Source organism: Mastigoproctus giganteus, chromosome 4 (assembly GCF_048544385.1).
Source record: "Mastigoproctus giganteus isolate SK-2022 chromosome 4, ASM4854438v1, whole genome shotgun sequence".
In the NCBI taxonomy this organism is placed as follows: domain Eukaryota; kingdom Metazoa; phylum Arthropoda; class Arachnida; order Uropygi; family Thelyphonidae; genus Mastigoproctus; species Mastigoproctus giganteus.
The window spans coordinates 64,462,224-64,484,432 of NC_143578.1; the positions used below are offsets into that span (position 1 = coordinate 64,462,224).

At 36.0% G+C, this 22,209-nt stretch overlaps 1 protein-coding gene across 1 annotated transcript in view; it reads left to right on the forward strand.

Moving 5' to 3' along the window:
- The first annotated feature begins 3,164 nt into the window (after window positions 1-3,164).
- LOC150086798 (uncharacterized) overlaps window positions 3,165-22,209 on the forward strand; it is a 56,027-nt gene continuing 36,982 nt past the window's right edge. The window contains exons 1-2 of the mRNA XM_090372271.1: window positions 3,165-3,408; window positions 11,337-11,477. Of these exons, the coding sequence (XP_090228397.1) occupies window positions 3,165-3,408; window positions 11,337-11,477 (385 nt within the window). The remainder of the gene's footprint in view (window positions 3,409-11,336; window positions 11,478-22,209) is intronic.

Consider the following 22,209-nt stretch of genomic DNA (forward strand, 5'->3'; position numbering starts at 1 on the left):
TCATGATATGGCCTGACCATTGCCTTTTACAATGGGATAATCACCTCCTTATCCCTGTGTATATTGACAAAACTCCATGAGCTCTCATGGTAGTTTGGTAATTTGTACTACAGTAAAATCTTGTTAATACCAACTGTTTATACAAAGTACTTGTTTATATGAAGCACATACCATTCCTGTGAAAGGATGGGCTTTTCTATGTAAATATATTTGTTTATTACAAAATTTGGTAATATGTATTACAATTATTTTTTCCCTGTGAGAAATAAATATTGTTATTTTGTATGTTCAATACAAATCTTGGCACAGTTGTCCAATTATTGCCCCAGATATTGTCTGTGACCACCTGGTTCTCTGCTTCCCGAAGGATGGCACTGACTTGTTAGAATTTACTTTTGTGTAAATAAAATCAGTTTATAGTAGCTACAACATAAGTGCACTCTGAAAAACATCATTGTGAAGAATGAGCTGTTAAATTAACAAAAGAATAAAAACAGTTTTTCTAAGTTGTTTACATACACTCACTCATGCTCCATGAGATTAAGGTCTGTTGCATTTGTTACGCCAGTTAAGTCTTTTGCTACATTGTAATCTATTTTTTGGGCCATTTTATCTGAGACGTAAACTGACAGAATTAAGCCTGAAAATTGTCAAGAGCCAATCATTTTGAGTGGTACCAACAAATGCATGCATCTAATTGGCCAATATCAGGTCTTATTTTGCAAGAAGAGGCAAATTATCTAGCTCAGCAACATGGAATTAGTGACTTCAAAGACAGCAGTGGCTGGCTCCAAAAATTTAAAGACAGGAATAACTTGGTTTTGTGAAATGTTTGTGGTGAGTCCGGATTAGTCAACGAAGAAAAGGCTACAGACTTATTGTGTTCTTTATGGTACATTCTTATAAAATATAAGGCAAATGATATTTTTAATATTGACGGGACAGGTTTATTTTATAATTTTCTGCCAAACAAAACATTTGCTGTTCGAGGAGAGTTTTGTCATGATGTATAATTAAGTAAACAAAGACTCACTGCTCTGTTATGCTGCAATTCAGATGGCAGTACAAAACTATGCCCACTTGTAATTGGTAAGTTTTCCAAGCCAAAATGTTTTAAAGAAGTTAACCAACTTCCCTGTGATTATGAGGCTAATAGAAGTGCTTGGCTTATGGTCAGAATTTTTCAGTCTTGGTTATCAAAAGTGGACAGAAGAATGGCTTCAGAAAAAAAGGAGCATTTTGATGATTCTAAATCATTGTACAGCACATTTTGCAGAGACATTTAAGTTGACAGATATATATACGGCTGTTGTTTTTACCATCCAATAACCCAGTTTTATGCAGCCATTGAATAAAGGCATTATTTATAACCTCAGGAGAGCAAGTAGAGCCCACCTGATAAGGTACTTGATCTGCAACATAGAAAGAGGGAACAATTTGTAGCCAAATTGGAATGTCTTGGATGCTATCCATAATCTTGTTATTGCTTGAGACAGTATTGCATCAAGTGTAATAATCAGCTGCTACAGAAAGAGTGGCTTTGGAGAGAATATCATCAAAAAACATGGTCCATCAGACGAATGTAATAGCAACAGTAAGGAACAAGAGAATTTGAAGGAGCATATGGATTTTTTTGGTGAATTTGAAGGTGGATGATGAAGTTAGTTACCACAGCAACACCAACACCAGAAGAGCTGCTGAGCACCATGCAGAACGATGATATTTTTGTTACCACTGACAGTGTGAAATCTAAATATATAATTCAGAATTATTATTTGCATCCAGTTCTTTTGAGATGACCTCCTAGTAGTTGGTACATTTTAGCCCTAGTAGCTCTTGCGCCAAGGATTCTTAAATCAATCAATCCTAGTAGTTAATCAGACTGGTCAGGCACAATCTGTCTGTAACAAATCCATGCATGGCTCTACCCCAATACGAACGGTGCCATGCTGTCCTATTGCTCCACTACTATTGAGGTGATCTTGTATTACTTCTTTTACTATTGACTCCATTATTTTCTCTGTCACAGAGGTTAAACTTATGGGTCTGTAGTTACCCACTTTATCCTTTGAACCACCCTTGTGAATAGGAGATACATTTGCATATTTCCAGTCTGAATCAGTTTTTGTCTAAATGTTGAGCAACACCTCTTAGTTTATATAAAATGCTTAGTGGTCTTGATGATTACTTCTTTGATCACATCACATTTAAATTTACATTTTTTAACATCAGTAGCAGTTTAAAAAAGTTTTAAAAGTTAGCAGTTTTTAAATTCTTTTCAGTTTAGCACTGAAGGTTTTAAAAAATTTCTGTGCCCAATATAATCACCTTGGTGAAGCAAAAACCCTTGTATAAACCTTTTATTCTTGATAGTAATTATTTCTTTGAATGAATCCCACATCAGTATGCTCTGATCACTGAGATCTAAATATTTCTTTGCTTGAAGGTTTTTAATATATGATGATACACTGTTGATAAGCAGATCAAGAATATTGCTTTCTCCTGTTGCCTCTCTAAAATGTTGGTACAAAAAGCAGTCATCCAGCAAATCAAGAAATATTTTTACTCAAATAGTGTTGTTGGAGGTGGGTAGTTTGAATAAATTTAAGCAAGAGTTGGAAAAATTATTGGAAGGAATATGGAAATTAATAAACGTTGCTTCTCTGCATCATTTTGCCAGTACTGATACTAAAACTAATTAATAATGGATGTTTAGGATTCTCCACTGATGTTTTCACAACAGAAAGCTCTGCATCTAGTTTTTTTTTTTTTTTTGACAATATTGCATCTAATATTATTTACTAATTACAAATAATAAAACAATCCTAGGCAACCTTTATTCAATTAACAATTTTAAATTCAGTAATTTCATATCACTATAATTTGACATCATTTACTAGACATTCATTAAGATTTTCTGTTGTTTTATTACAGTAAATAATAGTAAGTATTCTTAATATAGAGTTTAAAAGATATAACTTAATCTATCCTTACAGAAAGATTTAAAGATGGATTAATGTTTGATACAGATAACATTTTTGTATTATTATGAATACACAGAATTATATTATCTTATTGAACAGTATATAATAATGGTAAACAATGGTCAATGGTTAATAATAAGCAGTTAGCAATTTTTTTTTGTTTTTCCAGATTGACTCACTATGTCTTCATGGAAAATATGGAAAATGATTTGTTTGCATATAATTGTTCCAGCAGTTGGACCTTGTAATTTGAAAATTTCATCAAAGATCTTAAAAGTCTGCATTTTAATGTTCTCTTTAAATTATTTCATAATCATTTTGATGCAGTTTGTTCCATTACAAACTGAGGAATTGATTCAGGTAACATTATCTGATTTGTTATCTGACAGTCTATATGCCTACCATACTACCTCTAGAAGTACAGGTATGTATTTTTTTTTATTCATAAAAAATTTAAAATAAATAAATCATTGGTGGATATTTAAAGCACAGTTTGTACATTAAAAAAAATCAATAAAGTAGTGGATGTAAGCGTACATTTATATTCATTATTTGATAAATAGTTTACTTTTATATATGCATAATAGTAAAAAATTTTGAATAAAATTACGGTATATAAAATTGTGTTTCTAACTTTATTTTCAATTAGTTGGTGTACACAAACATTTTCAGCAGATTTGGTAAAAATACAAGGGATGATCCTTTAATTTGCAGACTGGCGCAAGATCTTATCTTAATTTTCATCATCAGAATCTTCTGTGGATTTCTCCTCGAACTTTACACACTTTTGCCACTGTCGTACCCACGCACTAAATGCTTCTTGCAAGCCATTTTTCGAAAGACTGTGAAGTGCTTCCATTTTAACTCTGCGAGCATCATTGTCAAGCTTGAAACACTTGCCTTTCAGAGCTTTCTTCAGATGTGGAAACAAGAAGAAATCACATGGGGCTAAATCCAGTGAATTAGGGGAGGGGATGGCAGAACCTTGCCACCTATGGCAGTGATCACTGGCTGCACAGTATTAGCCATATGGGGCCTGGCATTGTCTTGATGGAGAAACCATTTCATACTGGAAAGTTCTTGATGTTTCTCACAAATGGCACAGCGAAGTTTGAATCTGATAACCTTAGAGTATGCTTCCTTATTCATAGTTGTTCCACGAGGCACAAAATGTGTAACAAGAATGCCTTTAATGTCAAAAATCACAAGAACCATTTGTTTTGTCAGCCGAACGAGAATCTCAAAATTTCTTTGGTCTTGGTGAATCAGAATGCTTCCACTCACTTGATTCTTGTTTTGTTTCTGAATCATAGTGAAAAATCCAAGTTTCATCAGAAGTCACTATTCGATTTAAGAAATTTTGACCCTGTGTTTCAAAACGGTCAAGCATTTCTTTGCACACGTCTACTCTTTGCCATTTTTGTTCTGGAGTCAAATTGTGTGGAATCCAGCAGGCACAGATTCGCAACATTTTCAAGTGATCTTTCACAATATTGTGAGTACTACTGTATGAAATGGACATTCTAACAGCTAATTCACAAAGTGTAATTCGCCTGTCTTCATCCAAGGCTACTGGGCTTTTGCAATTTGCTCAGGAGTTGTTGAGGAGGCAGGTTGACCAGGTTTTGGGTCATCTGCAACAGATTCACAGCCTTCACTGAATCACTTGTGCCTTTTAAATATGGCTGTCCTACCATGACACTCAATACCATATGCTTCATTCATCTCTTTAACTGTTTCCAATGCATTTAAGCCCAGTCTGGCACAATAACGAATCACATATCACTGTTCAGTCTGTATGCCCAACATGATACTTGCTTCAAAACGATCGTCAGTGACATATGGCTAAAAAAACTCTCTTCACTTAAGGCTAGCTTGATAAGTACTGGCATGTGCACACACACACACAGTCTGCTCAGTAGTGATCAGGGAGAGCACCCCTAGCAGCAGTTATGGAAAGTTTGTGTGGTAAACATAAAATCTTGCACCGGTCCGCAAATTAAAGTTATATTATGGAAAAATTTGTCTGTAAAATTGATGTAAAAACATTTTTTCCACTTAAACAGTATGTAATATTATTTAAGAATATCACATTCTCATCATACTCAGATGACTTCAGTGAGTATGATGAACAGTGTGGTGTAGCGACTTATGGGTATATTGTGCAGTAATGTTGCTGATCTGGTGTAAAAGAATAAACAAATTGAACTTGAAATTCTAATTTAATAGAGCAAGGGTTGATTCTGATTTCTGTTTGGTATTTTCTTTAACTTAACAGTTTAAAACATTAAAATCCACATCAGATAACAAGTTGTTGTCATTTTTCTTCTGAATAGTAATATTTCAATGTGTCTTAGGGAATGAGTGCAACAGCAGTTTCGGAGAGCAGCTGTATGAATAAACACATTCCTCAAAATAATTGCACACCTAAGTCAGTAATAGATTTAAGTATTTTTTGAAAAAGGTTTCTAAAGCAAGTATATTTTATAAACTGATAATGGGCTCCCAAGCATTACAGGCCCAAAATGCTTAATTTCACTTTATAGACTGTTAGTTGTTTTTTTTAGTTCAGTTTTGAAATAATACATTGAGCAATTTTAAAGCTTAAACAAATGTCTTTTGGAGATAGACTTTGAGTTACAAAATTTTTAGTAATGTAGAAATGTTTGCTTCTGTTACCCAGATTACCAAACTAAAACAATTTAGAACAGTTCTGACATAACCTAACCAAAAATTTAACATGAGAACTGAAAATTGAAACAGAAGTATCCTTTATATTCTTAATATATGTACAACTTTTTTTTTCTTTCACTAAGCTTTAGGTTTAAATATTTGAGTATTTTGGAAACCTCCTTTCTGTTTATTGCATCAGTTAGGGAAATTTCTTGCTTTAAAAGTTTCTTTAAGTCACATACTTTTACTCATGTACTTTAAATTATGTGCTATATGAAATTAGTTTCATATAGTTTTTATGTCAGCAGGAGTGTGCTCAATAGTGATAAAGGGAGAACATGCAGGACTTGACAGGTTCCCAAATTTGTTTTTTATTTCTGTAAATTTTTTTTGTTTTTTAAAATTCTGTTTGCGGTATATCAATGCTAAACCTCTTGTGAATGGATTGCATTAATTGTTATTTGTAACTTTTCTATTCTTTTAATTAAGAAATTTAAAAATCTTATATATATTTTTTGAAAAATCCTTATTAACATAAAATATGAGCATGAAAGGAGTAGTTTCTTCAATTTTCCAGTTTATAATAAAATTTATGCAAAAATTTCAAAATATTCTGAAAAAATTATGCAAAAATTTCTAGCATATCAGAATATTTTATAGTTTTCAATTAAAACAAACTTCAAAATTGGATTACACATTCACTTCACAAAAAATAATTACAAGAAGTGTAGGGAATCAAGCCCCCTTATATGCATAGTCTGGGAAAGAGGAAGGATCCTATTAGCATTGAGCTTGCTGAATCCATTCAAAGCCTCAATCAGATCACCTTGCAGGCACTTAGTGTCCAGATGCTGCAAATTTCTGAAGTAAAGCCTTTCTCGTTAAGAGCACCCTTGTGTTCTCCTCACCAACATAGTTAGCCTTCTCTGTACTCGCTCCTGCAGCTCTACATCATTCCCAAACTTGTTTTCAGCTAGTTACTCTTTAAAGAAAAGAAATATTCCTTTCAAGATTGAGACAATGCTATGTTTACAAAACTACAGAGCATAACTGGTATGTAACCTTGAATTATAAATTAGATTCTTCATGCATATCAGTCTTTCACTGTGAGGTCGAAATATTAACATGAAACATGAGCAGCGCCTGTGAGGTGCCAAAATCCTACTAAGCACAGAAAGTTACAAAAACAGGCACTTGGCACCACTCACATTCTTTCATGCTATAATTCTGTGAAAAATATTAAAATATTACTTCAAAAACAACTTGAATAAAACTAGATCTATATTTAAGAAGGTAGAGAAAGTTTCAAAAATTAATCATGAACCAACAATTAATGTGCAAAACATTTTCTTGTGAGGCACCAGACAGGTCCCATGCACCTGCTGCCAGGTTAATAAGCCACCAAACAAAGTTTAAATTTTCTTGTTGATTTCCATGATATAAGTAAATGTTGTAATAAATTCTGAATTTATTACAGCAGTAACAAATTGTTACCTTCTGACTTCCATTCATATGTTTGTAGACCATAAAAGGAAATTTTATATGTATTTAATCACTAGTATTATAGGTACCAGTTTCTAACAATGGAATTGTCCTTTTAAATTTATTGTTCCTAATGCTAATGCAAAGTGTATTTCATGCCCAAAGCATATCTCATTTAGAAATAAATTCATCACTTATAGCAAATTAATGGAACTATACTAGAAAATCTTGTCAGCCCTACTTCTGATTAACTTTACCATTTCAAATAAATTATCATGCTCACTAAGAATGTATTGCTGAATTGTCATTATGAGAATTCTTCACTTTTGACTAATATATTTACTGGTCCTACATTCTTTTTAACTTCTCTCTCTGTACATTTCAATATTGTTGTCAGATAAAAACAAGAAAAAAAAATGCACTTCATTAAATAACAGCAGATGAAGCAAGTGGATTTTTACTGATTTCAGCTGAAGTTGAGATCAGTTAAAGGAAACATCAAATTGTTTTATCTTGTTTTGTCTTTGTACTTAAATAACACTTAAAAACAGCATAATAAATTGCACTGTTCAATCAATTTGAGCCCCAAATCAAGCCTCCTTATGTGCATAATCTGGGAAAGAGGAAGAATCCTATCAGCATTGAGTTTGCTCAATCCATTCAAAGCCTCAATCAGATCACCTTGCAGGACCTAGTGTCCAGATGCTGCAAATTTCAGAAGTAAAGCCATTCTCGGTAAGAACACCCCTTTGCTCCCCTCACCAATGTCGTTAGCCTTCTCTGTACTCGCTCCAACAGCTCTACATCATTCCTAAAAAGAGGCCTCCTTTTGTCGGAAATTACATCGTTTTCACGAATAAAAAAACTTTCCAGGCTTTAAGGTTTCCAAAGACCGATTGACAATGATGGTTGACGGGAATGCAGCTGGTGACTGCAAGTTAAAACCTCTCTTAATTTATCACTCCGAAAACCCAAGAGTTTTAAAAAATATATCTAAAATTAGCTTACCAGTGATTTGGAAGTCAAATCATAAAGTTTGGGTGACAGCTTCCGTTTTTGAGGACTGGTTTGGTCACCACTTCATACCCGAAGTCGAACGTTATTGCAAGTCTAAACAGATTCCATTTAAAGTGATGCTTCTTATTGACAATGCACCCGGTCACCCTCCTGCCACCCTAATTAATTTCGACCCACATGTGAAAGTTGTGTTTTTGCCTCCAAACACAACCAGCTTGCTTCAACCGATGGACCAGGGAGTCATCAAAACATTCAAGGCTTACTACACGAGGCGTTCTTTTGCACGTCTGAATGAAGCTATGAGACAAAATAGTGAGATATCTGTTAAAGACTTTTGGAAACAATTCAATGTTTTAGATGTCAATAAGAATCATTGAAGAATCTTGGGATGAAATTCACAAAAAAAACATTGAATGGTCTCTGGAAGAACCGCTGTTAATTTTTTTCAAAAACGAGACGAAAACAATGCCAGAAACTGATCATGTTGCTCATGTGATAGAAAAAGTTGTTAATCTTGCCAGGCAATTAGATTTGGAAGTCAATGGTGATGATGTCAATGAGCTGTTGGATTCACATAGGAGCTGACAATGAATGAGCTCATAGAGATGTGTGAGCAAAACGTCACTGAAGTATCCGACACTTCAGACCCAGTTCCACCAGAAAAGCACATGACAATTCCAAGTTTGACAGAAGGTCTCAGCTCAATTGAAAAGGGTTTAAAAATTTTAGAAAACAGACTCCAATGAAGAACGCATTATAGCTACAAAGCCAAGGAATAAAAAATTATTAGCTTGCTATGAAGAAATTCTGCGTGAAAAAAAGAAGGCACTGTATCGTCAGATGAATTTGTTAGATTTTATGAAGCCATCGACGTCGAAATAACTTTTTTACGTAACTCATTTATTTTTTTAATACATAATTTGTATTAATATGTATAAATAACTGCAATTTTATTAAATATTTTTCTTTTAAACTAGTGTTTTTGTTAGTCCTTGGTCCCAATTAAACAAAATTTATATGTATTTATATGCAAAGTTGTACCCCGACTTACGCAAATTCGACTTAAGCAATTTTCGTCGGACCCACCCATCGCGTAACTTCAGGGTATTACTGTATATTTATGTGTGTGTGTGAACTAGATAGATCTTTGTGTGCTGATTCTAAACCTGTTTTCACTAGTTTTCCTCTGGTGTTTAGTTTTTGTGATGACACTAATTATATGAAGACAAGAGACTGATTATTACGAAAAACTTGATTATATTTGAAATCAGCATATGAAACATTTAGAAAGTCTGCTTAATTTTCTTAAAAAAGCATTTCCCTAAATGCTTATTTAAGAAAATTCTGACTTACGTAAAATTCAACTTACATAGCGTTCCACGGAATGCAACCCTTACATTAATCGGGGAGTGGCTGTACAAAAGTATATTTTGAAATCCAAATTAGAATTGTCCACATAAAGCATATGTTAAAATCCAAGTTAGAATTTTCCACATAAAAACCTGATCATGTATCAGTATTTACTTTTGCTAACATCAGATTTGATTGCATATTTGCTCAACTGGCGCCTCCGTAGCCAGGTGGGCAGGAGCAGCAGTGCATAGCACATGCTTCTTGATTAGACCAGGGTTCGAGCCCGTGACCACCAAATACGGAGGATGCGGAAAGGTCAGGGAATGACCACCACATATCCTGGAGCAATATGGCCTTAGTTGCTAATGCTCCAAATAACAAACAAACAAGCATATTTTCTCCCCCCCCCCCTTAGGCGCCTCCGTAGCCAGGTGGGAAGGAGCAGCAGTGCGTAGCACACCCTTCTTGATTAGACCGGGGTTCGAGCCCGTCACCACCAAATACGGAACATGCAGAAAGGTCAGGGAATGACCACCGCACCGGAGCAATATGGCCTTAGTTGCTAATGCTCCTAAAAAACCAAATAACATCTCCCCCCCCCCCCTTTTTTTTTGACTTATTCCCCAATTTGCCCACACATATCTGATTTCAGCCTATAATTTTGCTTAATTCATTACAACATAATATTCACATTCTTTTTTTCCTTTTACAACTACAATATCTCCTATTTCTGCTATCCTTTTCCTATTAGCTTTTGGCATTTTGTATAATTTACACTTCCATCTTCACACTTATCTGACTTATTAATTTCACCTTGCGTATATATACATGTATGTATATATTAAATACTATTATTCACTTCTATTTGCAAATTTATTTCAAATTTCTCTTCACAGTGAAGCATGTGAAGAGAATCTTTTATGAGTATTATGTTCTTGCTAACTCTTTATCCCAAATGAATATCATCTATGTTTGCATGGTAATTATTCAGAAATAAGAATGACTTTTTGAAAAATACTGTAACATTGTAAAATATTGTAGTATTGTAATACTGTAATATTTATAGAATTCATTTACATAAGACTTTAGATGCATAGAACTCATGGGTGAGTAAAGGCAAGTAACCTTCAACTATAAATAAACACATTGTTCCAAGCTTTGTAACGGTACTAATCCGTTCCCATGCTAATAACAAACCAATAATGTGACATCTGACTGGTTCTCATGTTCACATGTTCCAGGAAAACCATAAAAATCACTTCGAAACCTTACCAAGTAAAAATTTGTCCATATTTAGGAGGTATAGAAAATTACAGATTTTTATCTTCGTTGCAGGTTTAATGTGTCACTAAAGCACGTTAATTAGTTTTTACCGGCAAATAAGGTGCAGATGCAACTGATATAGACTAGTTTGCCAGTTTTGTTTGGCAAACAAAGCAAACTTGGATAAGACCTGTTAACTGCTCAACTTTACCTTGATAACTGATACCTATAGTTGGATCCAAAATGGCAACAAGAATGCAATATTATTTTAGTATACTCATTTTGCCTTGATAGGAAATAAGTTTAAATGTTTTGTTTAATTTTGTTTTACATTTTACAATAAACCATTTAATATTTCATAAGCAATGTGAAGTCAAGTGCGTAAGTTTCAATAAATTTTGAGAATTCCATAAAAAAAAAGTTATAATAAGTAGATCATTCTTTTACTGATTCTTTAAATGTACTGCTTAATATTTATTTTGAAACAAATTTTAATATGCTAAAAGTAATGTACAAAATTTTTAGTAACCTTTTACTTACTTTTACTTAATTTTTACTTCTTAGGTAAAAAAATTGGAAATTATTGCCAAACAAATGAAGCCTGTGATATAAAGGAATCAGTATGTATCCAGAATATGTGTTCATGTCCTGATGGATACTATCTTGCAAGAAAAAATGATAGCGAACAAGAATGCAGGCGGAAAGGTACAGTCTGGGGTTGTTTTTGTTTTTTTTTTTAGTAATAAATTTTAATTCATACTCAGGGACAGAGGTGTTTAAAATTAATTGTACCTGTTTTAGTTGCAAGTAGTAACATGGTTATGGATATACCTGCCTATGTATTATTATTATTATTATTATTATTATTAATAGCCATATGGTGCAAGGAAGCCCGAGGCTTATACTGCACCAGCAAAAATATTCCCGAGTTACCCTGAAAGAGAGAGAGAGAAGTAGAAAGGAATCACCAAGAAAGAGAAGAATGATGATATCCAGCTCAGGACCCTGGGTGTGCCGGGCAGTTACAGAACATTAATTGGCTCCACTGTGATACATAACTATAAAATTGCCAGAAGTGAGTGTGCTGCTGTGTTTGTGCAGTTTGTATGGTGTTGTTTAGTTGTTTCTGGCTACTTTGCTACTAGGAAGCAGCAATCACCCAGAAGGTGATCACAGTCTACAAGTACCCAACCATGCTATTAGCAATATGGCCTTAGTTGCTAATGCTTCTAAAAACCAAATAACAAAATAATAACCATGCTATTAGGAGGTAGACCACAACCTTTTTTTTTTTTTTTTTTAGGAATTGAAAAAACTATTTCCAAAATAATATATAATTTTATTTTTTAAACACAAAATAACATTTATTATGATATATAAAGTAAATATGTTAAAAATAAAATAAAAAAATGAAAATACATTTATTTTGCTTTGGCTGTAGACAATAAAATAAAACTATAAACTTAAAATATTACAATTAATATTATTAATTTTTAATATTAAAATGAATTTAATATTAATTAATATTAAATTAAATTTTAATATTAAAATTAATTTAATATTAATTATTATTAAGATTAAACTATAAATATTACAATTACAGGTCTGGAGGCCTCATTTTAAGAAGGATGTAGAGCTGTTGGAACGAGTACAGAGAAGGGAAACAAGATTAGTGAACGAAACAAAGGGTTGCTCTTACAAAGAAAGGCTTGGGTTTTGCAAATTACAGTGTCTGGAGACTAGGCACCTGCGAGGTGGTCTGATTCAGGTGTATAAAGCCTTGAATGGTTTGAGCATGCTCAGTGCTGATGGGATTCTTCCTCTTGCTCAGAATAATCACCTGAGAGGGCATAAATTCAAATTGAGGAAAGACAGATGTAGGATAGATGTGCGAAAGTTTGCCTTTAGCCAACGGGTAGTTGTTTGGTGGAACAGACTTCCATCCTTTGTTGTGAAAGTTGATAGCCTAAATAAATTTAAGGCTGAGCTGGACAGGTATTTGGAACGAATGGAGGGGTGAACTGGGAACTTTTTTCTTTTTTTTTTTTTTTTTTGGCTGATGCTGCATAAGCTTGCTTTCTTGCATCATATGCCTCTACTAATGCTAATTAAAATGCTACAATTATAACAAAAGACAGCATTTTGCGCAATCGAATCATCATCATCATCATCATCAGCCATTTTCAATCCACTGCAGGATGAAGGCCTCTCCAGCAACTTTCCAGTTCCTTCTGTTTTGAGCACTGGCCATCCATTTACTACTCAAAAACTCATGAATTTCATCTATCCATCTCCGCCTTTGTCTTCCAGGTTTTCTTCTAGCTCCTCTTGGGTACCATTCTGTTATTTTCTTAGTCCATCTGCCATCATGTCTTCGAGCTATGTGTCCTGCCCAAGACCATTTTAGTTCTTTAGTTTTGATAAGAATGTCCTTTACTTGAGTTTGCTGCCTAATCCATGTGTTTCTCTTCTTATCTAACAGTCTGATTCCCAATATAATTCGTTCCATTCTTCGCTGTGTAGTTCTTAGCTTCTCTTCCATTCTTTTGGTGAGTGCCCAAGTTTCACTTCCATAAGTCATGGTGGGGAGTATACATTGATTCATTATTTTACGTTTCAGACAAACTGGGATATTGCTCTTCAGTATGTGACTATATTTCCTGAATGCTATCCATCCAAAATTTATTCTTCTCTTGACTTCCAGCCATTTATCATTATTACAGCTAATAACTTGTCCCTGATAAGTATATGACTCCACCTTTTCAATTACTGCTCCTTCAATCATTATTTCCCTTTCCGTGGCATACTTGTTCATCATTACTTTTGTTTTAGCCATATTCATCTTTAGTCCAAAATCCTTACTAACTGTGCATAACTGATTAAGATTTTCCTCTAATTCTTTGGGATCGTGGCTTATGACCACAATGTCATCTGCAAATCGTAAATGGTTTAGGTACACTCCGTTCACATTGACTCCTTTCTGCGACCAGTCTAATCTTCTGAAAGCTTCCTCAAGGGCAGCAGTAAACAGCTTCGGAGATATTGTGTCTCCTTGTCGAACTCCTTTCTCAATTTTAAACTTGCTACTGTCTTTGTCTAGTCTAATAAAGGATGTAGCACTCTCATATATTTTCTTCAAAATCATAATATATGGAGTATCTATGCCTTGTCTTTCCAGTGCCCGGAACATTGCCTTATGCTGTATGGAGTCAAACGCCTTTTCATAATCCACAAACGCCAGGCATAATGGTGTTTTATATTCATTTGCTTTCTCCATTAGCTGTGATATTACGTGAAGGTGATCCATAGTTGAGAATCCTCTCCTAAAGCCAGCTTGCTCTTTCGGTTGATTCTCATCAAGTATTCTTTCTAATCTGTTAGTAATGACCCTTGTGAACAACTTGTAGATATGGGATAACAAACTAATTGGTCTATAATTTCCAATTTCTGATTTATCTCCTTTCTTATGCAGCAAAACTATGATTGCATTATTCCACTGCTTAGGCATCACACCTTTTCTAATGCACTTTGTGAAGAGCCTTGCCAGTTTTAGTGTTATGTCTCTTCCTCCCAATTTTAACAACTCTACAGTAACTTCATCTTCCCCTGGGGCTTTCCGATTCTTCATTTTCTTCAATGCATGTTCTACCTCATCAGGAAGAATATCGGGTATGTCGTATGTGTTGCTACTTTGCAATCCATGTTCCCCACTGCTGGTATCATTCCCTCGCTCCTTGTATAATTCTTTATAGTAGTCTTCTGCTATTTGAATTATGCCTTCTCTGCTGTTTATAAGTACACCATTGCTATTCTTCAGTTTCAGTATCATTTGTCTTTCTGTATTACTGCTCATGGCTGCTAATTTAAATCCTTTGTTTTCCCTTAATGCTTGTTCTACTTTTCTTGTGTTAAATCTTCTTATGTCCTCTCTGAGTCTCTAATACAGTAACCAATTACGCAAAGTGATTAGTTTTATTTTAATTTTAATTTTTTAGTATAATATTCAATAGAAAAGTTTCATCTATTATTATCTTTATCTTTTGGAAAATCAAATTGTTTTAATTGTTCTGGTTTGTTTTCAACTAACATCATTCTTATTTTATTATTTAAAATTTTTAGCCATTTACCGGGATCACTAAGTGAAATTAGTTGATCTTTTATACCACTATTATGATCTTTACTTTCTTCTTCATCCGAATTTGCTTCACTTGCGCCTAGTGTTTCTTACTGAATTGGAATATCAACATATTGGACAGGTAATAATTCACGTTTCAGTTTATTCATCAATTCATCAATATCATTAAAACTAGAGGAAATCGAAGTCAATGGACCTGGCTGTGGCTGAATGTCCAGAAACCTGGTAATTGAACTTGTTTTTTTCATTTGGTCCTTTTCATTTTTTTTTTTTTTTTTTCTTTTTCTGTATTCATAACCAGAGAGTCATTTCCTTCCATAAGACATATGAGAAATATTGAAAAAAAAAAAAGTTTTAAATTTAAAATTCATTATTTGTTAATATGAAATACAACAAAACACATTCTTCGATACATTGAACTTTTAGTCTCCTTGGTCTTTGCCTTCTCTTTTAATGTTTGCAGAACATTAAAAGAGACGGCAAAGTCTCTGCCGCCCTGGTGTGGTACGCCACTTGCACTACCGGGTTGGCTTGGCTCTGCACTTACTGTCCACAGGGAGACAACTCAAATGCACATGTACTGAATCTCATGATTGTCGAAACAAACATAGGGAATCGAGAAAATGCTGTATCATTGGTGGGGGGGGAAACGTTCACACGGAATCCTGCACCAGTGCTAGACTGGTGCCAGCAAAGATACTCACATATGCAGGAAGGGAAAGAAGAGGAAAGAGAAGATAAAAATAGTGGCAAAAATCCTGTCCTGCACTGCTGATTGTGCCTCATTCCCAGAGTGAGAGCAAATGAAGATCCTACACAGGGAAATCCAATGCCAGCGCACACACACTGATTCTTACACAGACTTTCACATGAAGAATAGGTGGGCAAATTGAATTAAAGTGACTAAAGATAAGAAAATAAATAAGGATCCCACACAGGACTTGCCTGATTTCAGTGTACACATTGCTCACACATGCATTCAAATAAAATCGAAGAAAATATAAGGACAAGAGATTTAATATAAAAGGTGAGAGAGAGTGGTGAATAATCCTGCACCGACCAATGGTCACTGCTAGCAAGATTGACATTACAATGCAGATAGCATAACAAGATCCATTGGGTCAAGAACAATGGTAGTAAGTGTAGGCATTCAAAGCAGAAAGAGAGTAGGGCATAAACTGGTGTTCAAAGAAAGTGCATCACCTAGGAATTTCACATTTCTAACCCTTTTTTGTGATGGTATGTTACATTAATGACTAGCATCACAAATAGAAATATAAACAAAATATATTTATTAATAGTTAAGGCAAAGCTAAGTAATATTTAACAGGTGCTCTCTCAAAATATTCCAAAATGAGTATTTGCAACCTTTATACAACAGTATAAAGGTAAACATGACAATTTTGGCTGAAATTTTATCAGAAGCCCTCAGTTTGCTACAATTTATCATTTTAAATGGAAAACAAAATGAAAAGTTCACCAAGTACAAACTAATATTTAGTTGAACTGCCTCTGGCCCTGATGACTGCAGCAGCACACCATCGAGGCATTAACAAGATCAATTTCTGAAGATAATCAACTGATAGTTCATGGTTCCAAACACGAATTATGGTTTCCTGAATTTCACGAATGGTCTTTGGTTTCTTTCTGGCAACAGCAGATTCCACACGATGCCGACAGTTCTCTATAGTATTCAGGTCTGGGCTGTCGAACCTCTAATGCAGAAATGAAGCTGAAGCTAAACTACAGAAGTGCCTACTTACACTTTCCGCCCAATGACAAGGATCACAGTCGTCCTGAAAGATGCAGTTACTTGGCAGGTTAAAATGGTCACTAATGGTTGGCAGCAATTTGCCTTCCAATATAGCCAGGTATCCATTGGCATTTACAGAACGTTTTATAAACTACAGGTGACCTACTTTGTGATACAAAATGCACCCCCCTATCATTTGTCTGGTAGGGAATTTCACTGTAGACACCATACAGTCTGGATGGTATTCTTCACCATGTCTACAGCAAATCGTTTGTCTCCCATCGGAGCCATGCAGGTTGAATTTCTTCTCATCTGAGAAAATAACTGACTTCCACTGCTCAGGGGTCCATTTGACATGCTCCGTATATCAAATTAATCTGGCCTTTTTCATTTTTTGTGTGAGGAGGACTTCTTCTTAGGACGATGGGCTACAAGTCCATTTTTTAATAGGCATCTTCTGACTGTTACTGCACTTGCTACCACTCCTGTATGTTCTCCTTCTGTTTTTCAGCCCAGACAAAGAAGCTTTACAGTTTTTAAGGCATAAGCACTTCAAAATATGGTCCTGTTTTGGAATAGAGACTTGTTTGCATCCGGTTCCTTTTTTCCTATCAGCAGAACCAGTATTCTTGAGTTTGGAAAGAAATCTACTCACTGTCGACTGATTACAAGACACTCTATAAGCAATATGACAGGAAGAACATCCTTCCTCGTGTAAAGCAACAATAGCACTCTTTCTTTGTGGCATCAACTGCACATAACTCGCCATCCTGACACAAGCAAGGAATGGCTGCAACTCTTGCAGAGCGTGCTTATATAGCTGAAAGTAACAGCTGATGCAATATTACATCATCACCTACACGTGTTAATCTTATCTGACGCAATCTGTAAGAAATATTGCCATGTACTTACTTTATTCAGATGACAATTACAATTTTAACGGGTGATGCACTTTCTTTGAACACCAGTGTATGTGTCCAAAACAGGTGTTGTAGTAGCAGCTGTGATATAAATTATCAGTGAAACAAGAACTTAAAGTTGCATATTATATCTACCCAATGTTTGAAAACAATAGTAGTGAAGGCTTGTAGCAAGGAAAATTGCCCTTAAAAAGCAAGCAAAGAAGACACAAAACCAGGTGCAAAACATATGAAATGTCAAAATTGAAGACTGCTAGAGATCTGAATAGAGTGGATCTGTACAGAACATGCTTCTGATCTTTGGAAAACTGCAAGAATATAGTGGAATGTCAGAAAGATGAAATTTAGCCAATTTAGAGTTCAGTAATCTTGTGCAGTTAAAATGAAAAGAGTGTATGTACAAACCCAGCATAAACCATCAAAGATTAGATTTAACTCAATATAATTGATATCAGTAACGAACATTTAAGTTGTGACACCTTTAGTGTATTAGTAATGGCAAATGATGCAAGAAAGCAAGTTTATAAAGCAGTGGCCAAAAAAAACTACACGCTTCACCCATCCATACCCTCCAAGAATTTGTGTAGTTAGCATTAGCATTAGTAGAGGCATATGATGCAAGAAAGCAAGCTTATTCAGCATCAGCCAAAAAAAAAACAAAAAAACACACGACTCCCATTTCACCCCTCCGTTCGCTCGAAATACCTGTCCAGTTGAGCCTTAAATTTGTTTAGGCTATCAACTTCAACAACAAGTGATGGAAGTCGGTTCCACCAACCAACCACCCGCTGGCCAAAGGCAAATTTCCGCACATCTATCCGACATCCGTCCTTCCTCAATTTGAATTTATGCCCTCTGAGGTGATTATTCTGAACAAGATGAAGAATCCCATTGGCATTGAGCATACTCAAACCATTCAAAGCCTTATACACCTCTATCAGATCACCTCGCCGGTGCCTAGTCTCCAGACTCTGTAATTTGCAAAACTTAAGCCTTTCTTCATAAGAGCAACCCTTTGTTCCATTCACTAATCTTGTTGCCCTTCTCTGTACCCGTTCCATCAGCTCTACATCCTTCTTGAAATGAGGCCTCCAGACCTGTATACAGTACTCAAGATGTGGCCTAACCATTGCCTTATACAAGGGAATAATCACCTCCTTATCCCTGCTAGAAAAATTCCTGTATATCATTGACAAGACACCATGAGCTACTCTTGCAGCTCGTCTGCACTGCTCAGAGAACTTCATATCTGCCTGCACAATTACCCCCAGGTCCTTTTCATTCTCCACCACTGTCAGTGTAGTACCGCAGAGTTGATACGTTGCTCTGGGGTTACTGTTTCCCATATGTAGTACTTTACATTTGTCAATGTTAAACTTCATTTGCCACCTCTCAGCCCATCTGCTCAACCTTTCCATATCCTGTTGCAGCAGCATAGCGTCAGTGGTGTCCTTAACAACCCCGCCAACCTTTGTATCATCTGCAAACTTGGACATTAAACTTGATATCCCATCATCAATATCATTCATAAACACCGAAAACAACAACGGACCCAACACTGAACCCTGAGGAACTCCACTAATAACATTAGTCCACGTTGAGCAGTGTCCATTGATTACCACTCTCTGTCTTCTGCCACTCAACCATCCCCTTATCCATAGCAGCAATTTGCCTCCAATGCCACACTGCTCCAATTTGTGCAGCAGTCTTCCATGTGCAACAGTATCAAAAGCCTTTCTAAGATCCAAATATATAATATCAAAGTTATTCCCTGCATCTAGTTCTTTTGTGACTACATCATAGTATCCAATCAAATTGGTCAGGCAAGACCTGCCCTTAACAAAACCATGCTGTGCTGCATCTGAGCTATAACTGAATTCTTGTCTAGATGATCCTGCAGTGCTTCTTTAACCAGTGCCTCCATTAATTTACCTGGAACAGAAGTTAAACTAACAGGTCTATAATTACTTGTGTCAGCCTTTGATCCTCCTTTGTGAATTGGGGTTACATTTGCACATCTCCAGTCTATGGGTACCTCCCCTGAGTCCAAAGTAGCTCTCATAATTATGGCTAGGGGTTTGCTTACGTCCTTTGCTGCCTCCTTTAATATAACTGGATAGATCCCATCCACCCCAGGTGCCTTTTTTATGTTTATCCTCAACAATCTCTCCTCCACTTTCCTCTCAGTTATTACAAAATCATCCAGCTCACTGCCAATGTTTACTTTACCTACATCATTCTCCTTCCTGAATAACTCCTCATGCGTGAATGTAGATGCAAAATACTCGTTTAGATTGTTAGCCACCTGAGCAGGATCCTCAACTGTTGAACCATCAATATCCAGTGGACCAATCTGATTCATCCCTTTCCTTCTTGAGTTTAAATAGGTAAAGAACTCTTTTCTGTTTTTCTTTGCATCCTTTGCCAAGGATTTTTCGTAGTCTGCCTTTGCCTGCCTAATCTCCTTTGTGACTTGGTTACAGACCAACTTATATCTATCATAGGCTTCCATGTCACCCATTAATTTGTATGTATCCCATGCATTTTTCTTCTTTGCCACATGGCTCATTAGTTCATCTGACAACCATTTAGGCCTAAACCTTGAACAATATTTCTTAGTTGGTATGTAAAGCCTGGTAGCCTCCAAGATTAGTTCCTTGAATGCTTCCCATTTTGAGTTTGTTGTTGGTAACATCATCAGTTGGTCCCACTGTATAGAATTTAAATACTGTCTCAGACCATCATAGTCGCTTTTACGAAAACAAAAACCCTTCCCTTTACCTCTGATGGTAGTTACCTCCTTGAGTAAATCCCACTTCAACACACTGTGATCACTGCCACCTAGTGGTTCATTTATCTGCAGATTCTTAATGCATGAAGAATCACTACTGATAATCAGATCAAGAGTATTGCTCCCTCTTGTTGCCTCACGAACATGCTGATGTAGAAAACAATCATCCAATAAATCCACAAAAGCCTTGCTAGTGTGCGAGTGACCAATCCACAAATTCCAGTCAATATCTGGGAAATTAAAATCCCCCATTATAAGACTCTCTGATTTACTGGCCCACTCTATTTCCCTGTACAATATCTTATTATACTCATCAGAGTCATTAGGCCTATAGCACACTCCTACTCTCAATTTTGATTTCCCTATGCTTATGTCACACCAAACTGACTTAACACTGCCCTGTCCATCGATGTCGACTGGCTTCACTTCCTTGGACTTTATGTGTTTCTTAACTAATAGCATAACCCCTCCTCCCCTCCTGTCCTGTTTATCCTTTCTATACACATTGTATTCCCCAAATTCCAGTTTTGCATTACTTATATCTGTGTGACACCACGTCTCTGATATCCCAACAATATCTGCCTTTGATGTTTTGAGCAATACCTCAAATTCATCAAATTTATTTACCAAACTCCTAGCATTGGTGTACACGCAGGTATACATGCACCTGTTTCTATTCTTGGCTACCCTAACACAACCCATGTATTTACTTGTACCGCAATGACTCCCAGCAGTCTCTGAAATATCCTGCATCTTGTTTTTCAGGCTTCTGCTCATTTCAATAGAAGCAGTGCAAGAATCACTTCCACCTCTGCCAGTGGCTACTGTTAATCTATTAGTCCTTGTATCCCCCCCCAACTAGCAGTTTTCTGACCCACCTAACTCTGCCTCGACAGCATCAGCAAAAATTCTTGCACCCTTTCTATTTAAGTGTATCCCATCCCTGTAGAAGCAATCTCTCCTGTTAACAAGTACAGTCCAGGCTGAAAAAAATTCTACCCCTTGAGCCTTGCACAATCCCTCCAAGGCCGAATTGATCGACAAGGCTCTCATCATATACTCCCTCCTATCGTGTCTGGGCAGAATTGCAGACACTTTCAAATTCAACCCTAATTCACGGCTTTTTTTCAACAGTGACCTGTACTTGCTAAGTAATTCCGCCGGTCTCCTACTCTTAATATCATTTGTGCCAACGTGTACAACTATATCACCTTTTGTGCCCTTAAAAGATGATATCCGCTCTAGAACATCATCAACCTTTGCCCCTGGCAGACATACCCTGGTCCTATTCCACCTATCCTTTTTACAAAGCATGTTCCCCGCTTCCCTGACAATAGAGTCACCAACAACTACTAGTTCCTGTGGGACCAGCGCATTCTGCCTAGGGGGCTGCCTCTGTGTTGCCTGATGACCAAGTGCAAGCTCTGGCGTTGATGTGGGCGGCTGAGAGCTTGGTGGGCCCCTCAATTTATTTCCTTCGAGGGCATCCACCCTGTCCTTCAAGCTCTCATAAAGGCCCATAACAACGCTGAGTTCTTTGGATTTATTCAAACCACCCACTTGCACAACAGTAGATGGAAGTTTGTTCCAACGATCAACCACCCACTGAATGAAAACAAACTTCTGCACATCTATCCAGCAACCATCCTTTCTCAACTACAATTTATGCCGCCTAATGTGTGTAATCTCAGCAAGAGGAAGAATGCCATCAACATTTAGCTTACTCTATCCACTCAAGGCCTTAAACACCTCAATCAGATCTCTCCGCAGGTGCCTAGTCTCCAGATGCTGAAGTTTGCAGAATTGGAGCCTTTCTTAAGTTATCCCATTGTATAAGG